The 12302-nt window shown below is 42.4% G+C and overlaps 1 protein-coding gene and 1 long non-coding RNA gene across 5 annotated transcripts in view; both read right to left on the reverse strand.

Annotated features, from left to right (window-relative positions):
* The window catches only part of ST7 (suppression of tumorigenicity 7), a 277971-nt gene extending 266387 nt beyond the window's left edge, over window positions 1–11584 (reverse strand). For 3 of the 4 annotated variants that reach the window (XM_009203733.3, XM_009203736.4, XM_009203732.3), the window contains exon 1: window positions 10373–11584. In XM_009203733.3, coding sequence (XP_009201997.1) covers window positions 10373–10523 — 151 coding nt within the window. In that variant the 5' untranslated portion in view covers window positions 10524–11584. 4 annotated transcript variants of the gene reach the window in all.
* LOC110742898 lies at window positions 3605–10362 on the reverse strand. The gene is made up of 2 exons (XR_002521159.2): window positions 7088–10362; window positions 3605–5207 (listed from the first exon to the last, which is right to left on the reverse strand). It is a non-coding gene; the product is annotated as an uncharacterized LOC110742898 (long non-coding RNA).
* Window positions 11585–12302: the final 718 nt, after the last annotated feature.

The raw sequence follows: 12302 nt of genomic DNA on the forward strand, positions 1-12302 counted from the left end.
AACCCCGTCTCTACTAAAAATACAAAAATTAGCCAGGTGTGGTGGTGCGCACCTGTAGTCCCAGCTACTCAGGAGGCTGAGGCAGAAAAATCGCTTGAACCCGGGAGGCAGAGGTTACAGTGAGCCGAGATCGTACCACTGCACTCCAGGTTGGGAAACAGAGTGAGACTCCGTCTCAAAAAAAAAGAAACAGAACCAAAGTTAGGGTTCTCCACAGAGTATAAGTATAAACAGTACACTTTCAGTTTGCTAAAATTCAGAAGGGGAAAAAAACGCTTTCTCAGATAAATGTTGCCTTACTTTGTTGAGAAATTCGGTAACTGCAATTAAACAGTGACACCACAGCCACAGCAACATAAAATACTGCTACAGCTAACTAACTGGGCCTGTCAGTTCCTTATTTTAGCACAGTAGGTAGTACAGGAATGCCTGCTACTTTTAAATGATGGGTAATAGTAACACATCAGCAACTGTCTTGCTCCACTGAAACAAGAAAAATGAGTTTCATTACAAGTTCTCTCTTCTGGAAAATATAAAGCCCCTTATAGATATATTTACAATAACATCTCAAATACAATAGTGATGTTGAAAGATATTATTCCACATTTACAACACTCAGTAGTGTGGTTTCAAACAATCCAATAACCCATTATCTTGCTTGGTGCAGTTTTAGAAAGAATATTCAAAGATAAAAGAGATTATATTATATAGTTTAACCTGTCATTTCACTGTGAGAGCCAAGCCTATAGAATATAGAATATAGCCTTCTGAGGAAAAAACCTACTACAATGCCTCGGATTTAAATAGTATTTTACCGTCTACAAAGCACTTTCTTATTCATTTTATAATCTCATATGAAGACTGCATTCTGGTAAAGGGACCAAGTCTATCATCAAGCTGGAAGGCAAAACTCAGTAACTATCTCAACCACATAAATATTCATAGAACGCCCAGGCTTCCAAATAGGAAGAGAGGAAGTCAACTATCCCTGTTTGCAGACGACATGATCCTATATCTACAAAACCCTAGAGTCACCTAATTAAAGAGCTTCTGCACAGTAAAACAAACTATCATCGGAGTGAACAGGCAAACTACAGAATGGGAGAAAATTTTTGCAATCCACCCATTTGACAAAGTCTAATATCCAGAATCTACAAGGAACTTAAACAAATTTACAAGAAAAAAATCAAACAGCCCCATTAAAAAGTAGGCAAAGGATATGAACAGACACTTCTCAAAAGAAGACATTTATGTGGCCAACGAACATAGAAAAATTCTCACCATCACTGATCACTACAGAAATGCAAATCAAAACCACAATGAGATACCATCTCACGCCAGTCAGAATGGTGATTATTAAAAAGTCAGGAAACCACAGATGCTGATGAGGCTGTGGAGAAATAGGAATGCCTTTGCACTGTTGGTGGGATGTAAATTAGTTCAACCTTTGTGGAAGATAGTGTGGTGATTCCTCAAGGATCTAGGACCAGAAATAATACCATTTAACCCAGCAATCCCATTACTAGGTGTATACCCAAAGAATACAAGTTGTTTTACTATAAAGACACACTTACATGTATGTTTATTGCAGCACTATTTACAATAGCAAAGACATGGAACCAACTCAAATGCCCATCAATGATAGACTAGATAAACAAAATGTGGTACACATACACCATGGAATACTATGCAGCCATAAAAAAGGAATGAGATCATCTCCTTTGCAGGGACATGGATGAAGCTGTAAGCCACCATCCTCAGCAAACTAACACAGGAACAGAAAACCAAACACTGCACGTTCTCACTCATAAGCGGGAGTTGAACAATGAGAACACATGGACACAGACAGAGGAACACCACACACCAGGAGCAGTCAGGGGGTGGGGGGTGAGGGGAGGGAGAGCATCAGGACAAACAGCTAATGCATGCAGGGGTTAAAGCCTAGATGACGGGTTGATAGGTGCAGCAAACCACCATGACACACATACACCTACGTAACAAACCTAAACATTCTGCACTTGCATCCCAGAACTTAAAGTAAAATTAAAAAGAAAGAAAGAAAGAAAACTCCATAGTCTCAGCCCAAAAGCTCCTTAAGCTAATAAACAACTTGAGCAAAGTCTCAGGATATAAAATCAATGTGCAAAAATCACTAACATTCCTACACACCAACAACAGTCAGATCAAGAGCCAATTAGGAATGCAAACATATTCACAATTGCCCCTCCCCCGCCACATACACACACAAAAACGTAGGAATACAGCTAACCATGGAGGTGAAAGATCACTACACGAAGAACTACAAAACACTGCTCAAAGAGATCAGAGATGACACAAGCAAATAGAAAAACATTCCATGCTCATGGATAGGAAGACTCAATATCATTAAAATGCCCATACTGTCCAAAGCAATTTATAGATTCAATGATATTCCTATTAAACTACCATTGACATTCATCACAGAACTAGAAAAAACTGTTTCAAAATTCATATGGAACCAAAAAAGAGCACAAACAGTCAAGGCAACCCTAAGTAAAAAGAACAAAGCTGGAGGCATCATGCTACTTGCTAGTCATCTTCCAACTATACTACAGGGCTACAGTAACCAAAACAGCATGATACCGGTACAAAACCAGACACATAGACCAATGGAATAGAATAAAGAACCCAGAAATAATGCTGCACACCTACAACTATCTGATCTTCGACAAATCTGACAAAACAAGCAATGGGAGAAGGATTGCCTATTCAATAAATGGTGCTGGGATATATGACTAGCCATATGCAAAAGATTGAAAGTGGACCCCTTCTTTACACCATATACAAGTTAACTCAAGATGGATTAGAGACTTCAGTGTAAAACCAAAAACTATAAAAACCCTGAAAGACAACCTACGCAATACCATTCAGGACATAGGAACGGGTAAGGATTTCATGACGAATACACCAAAAGCAACTGCAATAAAAGCAAAAATTGACAAATAAAATCTAAATTAAAGAGCCTCTGCACAGCAACAGAAACTATCAACAGAGTGAACAGACAACCTACAGAACGGAGACAATTTTTGGAAACTACGCATCTGACAAAGGTCTAATATCCAGCATCAATAAGGAACTTAAAACAAATGTACAAGTACCTCATAGTATCTGTATGAATGGAGTTCAGGGTTCTACTAATGTGGAAAAAAATTGTCTGTGAGCAATGATATAGTAGTACAAGAAAGATTTGGTTGGGAAATTTTTCAGAATAATATTGGCAGGCAAAATGAAACTTAACAGACAGAATAGTAACTCAAAGCGATTAGAAATACTTCAGCACAACTTTATGTGTTTGCAGTGGCTCACACCTACAATTCCAGCATTTTGGGAGGCCAAGGGGGGCAGATCACCAGAGGCCAGAAGTTTGAGACCAGTCTGGATAAGATGGCGAACCCTGTCTCTACAAAAAATACAAAAATTAGCTGGGCATGATGGTGTGCACCTGTAATCCCAGTTACTTGGGAGGGTGAGGCATTAGAATCACTTAAACCCGGGAGGCGGAGGTTGCAGTCAGCTGAGATCTCGTCCCTGCACTCCAGCCTGGGTGACACAGCGAGATTCTGTCTTTAAAAAAAAAAAAAAAGAATCCCAGCATATTTGGAGGGTGGTGATGTAGAAAAAGAGAGGTGAAAGTTCAGATTTGAGGGGTAAGAAAGAGTCATAGCACCAGACTTTGTAAGTGAAGGTAATATACTTAGATTGTATTTTCAGTGCAATGGAAGCCACTGCAGGAAGTCATATGAAATCTGGACTTGTATTCACTAAGAATTAAGAGTCCAAACTGTAAAAAACATGTATACTCATTAAGTCCATGTATTTTCTTGATAATATGCTTTGCACTCGATTAATTCATCGTAAGACACAGAATCCCAGAGCTAGAAGGAAACTTAATGAATGTAAAACCATTATTTTACATATACAAAAACTCAAGGCCAGAGAAACATGCATCATTCGGATTGCTTTATTAATGGCTGAGAAAAATATCTCCAAAAAAATTAAGGGCAACTAAGATGTCTGGGATACCTTCTAAACTCAAAGCTGACATTAATCAAAAAATTGCCCTTTTATATATTCATAAACTGAACCACCATGCTTTCGATGCACATGACCCATCATAGAACACAGAAGATTTTGTAACAGTCTCTGACCACAATCTAAAGCTGCAAACTTAGATGGGACACATACTCAGCAATGCATTTGATCAACTGTACTGTCCCAATCCCAGCTCACTAAATACACCATAACTTCGATATTCATTCATCCAGTGAATAAGGATCTACTCTGTACAAGGAATTACACTGGAAGATGAAGAACTAGAATCTAGAAGAAGTGATAAAACACACATACACAAAAAAGATGCATATATACACAAACACTGACCCACATATATTACACACATATACCATAATTCACGTAAGGTAAAGTAACTGCAGACATGGCATAAACAGCAAAATAACTAGAATTAGAACTGAAGCTTCAAGATGTGACTGAATTGTTGTAATTCCTTGTAAAACTTGAACAGATAAAGAGCTGTTTCTTTTGATGAGCAAAGAAAGTGTTTTGAGATGGAATCTACTCCCGGTGAAGATGCTGTGAACATTGCTGAAATGACAACAAAGGATTTAGAATATTACATAAACTTCATTGACGAAGCAGTGGCAGGGTGGCAAAATTGACTCCAATTCTGAAAGTTCTATTGTGAGTAAAATGCTATCAAACGGCATCACATGATACAGAGAAATCTGTCTCTGGAAAGGAAAGCCAATCCATGCGGCAAACTTCATGGCTGTCTTATTTGAAGAAACTGCCACAGCTACCCCAACCTTTAGCAACCACCACCCTGATCGATCAGCCATAAACATCAAGACTCTCTACCAGCAAAAAGATTATGACTTCCTGAGGCTCAGATAGCACTTTTTTTTTTTAGCAAGAAAGTATTTTTAAATTAAGGTATAAACATTAGTCTTTTAGATATAATGCTACTGCACTCTTAATAGAATACAATAGAGTGTAACTATAACTTTTATATGCACTAGGAAACCAAAAATTTCATGGGACTCACTTTATTGCGGTGGCCTGGAACCAAACTCGCAGTATCTCCAAAGTAAGCCTGTCTTTTCTGCAGCTGAAAGGATCAGAAGGCAGCATGCCAGCTGGTCCTTGACAGACTGGTGGGATTTACAGATAGGGAAGAACATTTTAGACAACAGGCACAACGGGGGCAAAAGACCTATGTAAACCGCAACCAGACCCTCTAGAAGGAAAATCCAATTTTATGTAATTTTTAAGTAAATTAAAATCTAAATGTTAAGTAAATTTAGAGCAAAAATTCTCAATATGAAAAAATGCCAAAGCTGAGCTGCAGCCTAAGTTATATACCATGTCAACAATGTAAGAGTTTTACATCTGTATTTATGAGCTTAATTAACACAGAAAAATGCCTTCTAAATAACTTGACGAGGCACGGTGGCTCACACCTGCAATCCCAGAACTCTGGGAGGTGGACGCAGGACTTCTTGAGCCCAGGAGTTCAAGAACATAGGGGACCCTGTCTCTACAAAAAAAAAAAAAAAAAAATTAGCCATGCATTTTGGTATGCACCTGTAGTCTCAGCTACTAAGAGTGAAGTGGCAGGCTGAGACAGGAGGATTGCTTGACCCTGGAAGTTGAGGCTGCAGTGAGCTGTGATTGCACCACTGCACTCCAGCCTGGGTGACAGAGTGAAACCTTGTCTCAAAAGTAAGTAAATAAATAACTTTAAGCCTAGGTCAGGCTATTACATTTGTTTTCCAAAAAGAATGAAAACGGATTTCAAAGAGATTTGAAAACTTGCTTTTCAGCAAATAGAGAAAGAATTGGAAAATCACTTATGAAAAAATGGCAAAGTTGTCCGTTTTAGGAAAAGGTGTTTAAATTCAGCAGCAAAAAACTTTATAACATAGGGTAGATGAGAAAGTGCCATCAACATCACTGTTTAAAGTAAGTTATGGTGCTACTTTTTTTTTTTTTTTTTTTTTTGAGACAGAGTCTCGCTTAGTCGCCCAGGCTGGAGTGCAGTGGCGCGATCTCGGCTCACTGCAAGCTCCGCCTCCCGGGTTCACGCCATTTTCCTGCCTCAGCCTCCCGAGTAGCTGGGACTACAGGCGCCCGCCGCCTCGCCCGGCTAATTTTTTGCATTTTTAGTAGAGACGGGGTTTCACCGTGTTAGCCAGGATGGTCTCGATCTGCTGATCCGCCCGCCTCGGCCTCCCAAAGTGCTGGGATTACAGGCGTGAGCCACCGCGCCCAGCCGGTGCTACTTTTTAAGACTCACCTATTTTAATAATATCCTGCATGACCGCTCCAATCTACAATTAATTTTCTGCCCTTTGGAAAGGATTGCTTTATGATATTAATTCTCTTGAAAACTGACAAGTAATATTATTCAGGGTCTTTTAAAAACATTGTTAAAAGTTCATTCTATTTTCAGTAAATCATAAAACTATTTTAATACTCTTATATCCAAATCAAGAGCAGAGCCTCAAAAATCAGTTAGCAGCTGGGCATGGTGGCACACACCTGTAGTACTAGCTACTAGGGAGGCTGAGGTGGGATGATCCCTTAAGCCCAGGAGTTCAAGCCCAACCTAGGTAACATACTAAGACTCCCTTAAAAAACAAACAAACAAAAACAAAAACCTATTATCAAAGCTAACCATTATGTACTATTCCTATTATGTTCATTTCTCCCCTTTCTTTTTTAAAATTCATTTTCATTACAAGATGTGATGGCCTATGTGAATGTTTCTCTGTATGGTCTAAGAGAATACTGTGGAATTCTTTGAACTATATCCCTACCCTAAATGGCACTGGCTCAATGCAACGAAGATCACACAAGCCAAGCTGGTGGGAGTAGGGAAGTAGTATACCTCAAAAATAGCATTCAAAGCATTTTTACTTGGAAAACTACACGATGTAAGAGCTAAAAACAGCACGGTTGTTCATCAAAGTCCTTTTCTTTTATTATTTTAAATTAAATTCCACATGATTCACAGTTCTCTGGATCTGACCTGCACTTTCACAGCTTTGTGCCTTTGTTTGGGAGGTCCACGCCGGGTCCTCAATCATGGAATTCTCCTCATCCTCTTAGGCTCAATTCAAGGGAAGCTCTCACAGTCTTGCCCAGCCCAATCTTGCATATGCCAAGCTGTATTCTTGTTGTAAACTCCTTATTTACCCTGGGTTTTACAAACTCGTTCATCTTTCTTATAGCACCTGTTATAGTACATTAGGAGGCATCTAAATTTAAAAAAAAAATCGAGTTAAGCTCATTTACCATAAAATATGATCAAATGAGGATTAAAATTGTCACAGATGGTCAAGATATTGAGAAGATACTGAGCAGATATCCAAGAACGACTCCAGAATACTTTTACCAGATTCCTTACCCCTACAAGTGCACAGCTGGGCCTTTGGACGCCCTGGCTCCTGGCTGCCTGATTGTGATGGTGTCCTTGGCTTCCTTGAGAAGGGAGGGAGGCCTGCACCATCTGCAACTCCCTAAAAGCAGCTCCAGATTCAGTAACCTCTCCAGGAACACACTTGCCTTCATCACAGGAAGAGTAAGCACCACGGGGCTGAAGAACAGCCAAATTAGTCCCATTAGAACTCTTTTAGACCTCCCTGCAAGGACAAGTTAGACCAGGCTAGCTCCTGCCTCCCTTCTCAGGGGTGCTGGCTAATGACTTCTTTCTCCCTAGGCCTTCCTTGCCAATAACTTCAGTACAGAAACTTTTTCCCAAAGGGGAGGGGAATTGGCAAGGAAAGGAGGGAATTAAGTTGACAACAACCTTTTGGCAGTTTTCCGACTATAACTTCTCAGTTACTTAAAAGGGAAGAAAATAGGCCTGTGATGTCTGCAACTGTCTTTTGAAAAACCTAAAGTGTTCTGGGGTGGTTTGTTGCTGTAATTTCATGTCTCAAAATTAATGCCAAAGTCCTCCTCCCACCCCAGATCCTGCTACATTCTCATAAAAACAGCAAAGAGGTGAGTGCTCCCTGTGTGCTTCCCCTTTTATCTTCCTTTATGACTGAAATGAGCATGAAACAAAACTGAAAAGTCCAGCATCACCAGGTCTTCTATCATGTGTCCAGCAAGGTACAGCCTGGATGGCACGTTCATCTTCATATTTTCTCTCTTAGAACTGTCCCTACACAAATTAACAAAGGCATCTCTGAGAAATGCTAGATTTAAATTGCTAGGAGAAGACCTAACAATGACCTTCCTTAACAAGTACACATTTTCCCAGTAGGTATTTTGCTTCTTGCCTGATCTGCACAGAGCACTGGATGTGACACTTACACATAGATACATGGATAATTATTTAACCTAACTGATGAAAATGTGATATACAAATGCATATTATGAAATAAAATTTTAAGTGTGTAATAAGGAGAAACACTAATATTTTTTAAACTAGTGTGTTTGAAACTTAATCCGAAGTGCAAAAGTGTTGAAAAGTGGGACCTGTGAGTGGTAACAAGGTCATGAGGGCTCTGCCTTCAAGAATGAATTTTGTTATTGAAGGAGTAGGTTTGTTATAAAAGTGAAATTGGGCCCCCTCTTGTTTTCTCATGTTCTCTTGCCCTTCCACCTTCCACCAAGGGATGACACCTCCCCAGATGCCAGTCCCTTGATCTCAGACTTCCCTGACTCCTGAACGACAAGAAATGAAATCTATTCTTTAAAAATTACCCAATCTGTGGTATTGTTACAGCAGCACAAAACAGACTGAGACTGTTACCAACAAATACATAATTCCTTTACAACATATATTCAAACAACTTCTTAAAGGTATAGAACTTTGAGACCAGAAGGGATCCTAGGGAAGTATTTGTTTAAAGCGAAGAAGACAATATTGTGACAAGCAGCCATCCAAAAAGATGAAAAGCCAGAAAGCCATGGTCTTTCCGATGACAGATTCCAAAGGGCTGAGCAGCACCTATTCAAATAGTGAGACAATTCTAGACTGCTGAATCCTATCCGCCTCCCAGGGACACTATCCCGAAGGATATTACAAAACAAATGTAAATATGAACGTGAGTTCAAGTTAGTAATCAAAATACTTTAGTATCTGAAAGGTACAAGTTTCCTAACAAAAGGAGTACATTCTCTCAAGCGTTTTAAAAAGCGTTTTAATGCAGCTAAACACCTGAGGAAAATGCATTTCCAGATCTGCATTCCCAGAGTATGGAGATTAACAACGGAAAAAATATATGTGTACATATGTATCTATATTCAGGACTGTAAGAATTTCCCAGTATTGTGAAATTGAAATTTAAAACAAAAACAAAAACAGAAACACTCTACCTTGAAATTTCCAGATTTCAAGGATTGTAACCCTTAGCTCAAAATATACTTTGTGTTTCGGAACTCTCTGTAGTGTTAGGGCTCGTGTGTTTTCTTTGCGGGTTTTTAACGACTCAGTGGGCTGGCTCCAAGTTTGTTAAATTCCTGTTCTAATTACCTCCTGCATTTACCACCGACCAAGGATGGGAGGCACGCGGCACTTGCTTAGCATATGTAGCTTTACAGGGAAAGGAGACCAGCAAAGATCACTGAAAACTGCAACAGAAACCCTCAGAAATTCCAGCTTTCCCCTCTTCCCTCCGGTCCCTTCGACAATCCATTTGGTGACCTGACACGTCATCCATACACTGCCAAGAGTGCCTTCGGGAACCCCTCTCCCCACTACCCAACCAGAGAGACAGCCTCACGCTCGGGGAGGCGCAACTCCGGGCCGCGGAGGGCGCCGCCCGGACAGCCTGGCTGGGTCGGGGGGCTTCGCCGCTGAGCACCCAACGGCAGCCGCCCTGGGGCCTCCGCGGCCGGGCGGGAGGGCGCCTCCCCGACTACACTTCGGCCGCTCGGCACCCACAGCCGGGAGGCCGTGAGGAAGGACTCGGTCTAACTCCGGGGAACCCTCGGAGTTCCGGCGCAGACACCCGAGGGGGTATCCCGGGAACTCCCTCGCCCGCGACATCCGTCCTTCTTCGTCTCCCGACCACCAGCGACGCGGCAGGGCGGCTGCCAGGCGGGCCCGCCTTGCGGTCTGCGCGCGTCGCAGCTTTTCCTCCGCGGGGCAGTGAAGGCCGCCGGCCGCCCCCGCGCCCGCAGCCACCCGGCCCAGCCGCCTAAGCCGCCGCGTTGCTGGCGGGTGGCCGCGGGAGTCCGGTGCGCGGGCCCCGGCGCGTCCCCGAGCGCGCGCCCAGCCGACCGCGGCCCCGCGCGAGTTACACTAACTTTCCGGGGCGGGGGAGGGGTGGCCGCCGCGGGCCCGGCTCCCCGGCCTTACCTGTGCTCAAATTGTCGTTGATTTTCAAAGGCACCCGCAGGACGTAGACCAGGAATAGCACGATGAAGAACCACACGGTCCACAGATACGTCCAAGACCAAACTATGCAGGACTTAAGCTGCTCCAGAAAGCCCGTGGCCGCTTCAGCCATGTTTCAGCTCTGCTCTCTGCTGCCGCGGCTCTCGGTGTCTGCCGGGATGATTCACCGGCCCGGAGGCGCAGCTCGCGCCGCCGCCGCCGCCGCGGCCCGGGCGCCCCCGGAGCCCGCCCGCCGCCGGGGACGCGGGAGCGGCGGGAAATCGCGCGGGCCGCGGGCGCGCCGGCTTTTCCTTCTCCAGCCTTATTGCTAACAAGTGGCTTTCGTGGAGCGATCACGTGGCCCCTGCCCCCTCGCGTTCTGGGTCCATTTATATTTATTATGCTAATATTTAGAAAGACAAGGCCAAGTGGCGCGTCGAAGGAAACTCCTCAGGCAGTTACAACCTGCATAAGTTGAACGTTTATCACACGCCAGGCACTGCTCCACGCTCCGTACAATCTCATTTAACCCCTGCAGCAATCCCCACTACGATCCTCTTTCTATAGGTAGGGAAACTGAGGCTCACAGCAGCTGCGTAGTTTACCTTAAGGTGGAACCAAAATTCAATTGCAGTGGTGTATTCTGGGGCCCGAGGTCTTAAACCCTACACTCTGCTCCCTTATCAGGATTCAGGCTCAGGGAATGAATAAACCCGGGACAGCTAGGAGAAGGGAGGAGGTGCGCTCCTGTCGCCGGCTAGCAGGCCTGAAGATAAATCACTCTATTCAGCAAGATTTGGGTGGCAGATGCTATTTACCTTTGTTCTAATTCTTTGAAGCAGCGCAGCGATTTTCCAGAGATATCTTGACAAGATGAATGTTTATCCTCCAGGTTTTTTGGTGATCAGAGGTCAAACTATTTTCAGCCTGTTTTTAACATAAACAATTCTCTGGGATAATTTTGACTGTGAAACGGCTACCTTTAACAAAAAGTCCATTTTAAAGATTTTTTTGTTTTGTCTGTGCTGAATAAAATGTTTATTTTATTATAAAATGTTTTCTCAGCTGAAATTTTCAAGTCTGTTTCTGTCCATAAGTGATTTGACTTTCTATGTATTCGATGGTAATGAGGCAATTGCAGGTTTTCCAGTCTACAGCTATTTTTTAAATTCTGAGCATAAAGAATATTTTATTATAAATTGTTTTTGCTTACTTGTATAATAGTTTCCTCCATAATTAAATAAGCTCCTTTAACTTTTCACATATAGGGCCTATTATGGCATACATAATGGATGGAATTACTCTTAAATTTTTACTAATTCCAGCCTCTCTCTGCTACTGTTTCTTCCTCACATTTTATCTACTACAGTGAGATCCAGGCCAGGATAAGTGAAATTGGCACACATAGACTTTCTTTATAGTTATTTATGGCAGCACATGACCAAATGATTTTTGTGTCTAACACTGACACATGGAATCTCAGTAAAATAAAACAATATTGTCACCAGTAGAGGATCGTGACTGCAAGTTGTCCAGGTTCTCGGCGTTTTGAACAAAGAATTGAACAAAACACCCAGCGAAGCAACAAAAGAACGAAAGCAGGGATTTATTAAAAACGACAGTACACTCCACATTACGGGAGCGGGCGGGGGAGCGGGCGGAGGAGTGGCTCAAGGGCCCGGATACAGAATCCTCTTGGGTCCAAATACCCCCAAGAAGTTTCCCATTGGCAACTTCATGCTCACCTCAGGTAAATGAAGTGGTAGCCCGCACTCAGTCTGATTGGTTGCAGAAAGCAGCCAACCAGAGGCTGAAATGAAGATATGAAGGTAACACTCCTGTGCAAACATCTGATTGGTTACAAAAAGCAACCAATCAGAGGTTGGGATGAAGTTACAAAGTTATACTTCTA

This window comes from Papio anubis, chromosome 4 (genome assembly GCF_008728515.1).
Source record: "Papio anubis isolate 15944 chromosome 4, Panubis1.0, whole genome shotgun sequence".
Taxonomy (NCBI): Eukaryota; Metazoa; Chordata; class Mammalia; order Primates; family Cercopithecidae; genus Papio; species Papio anubis.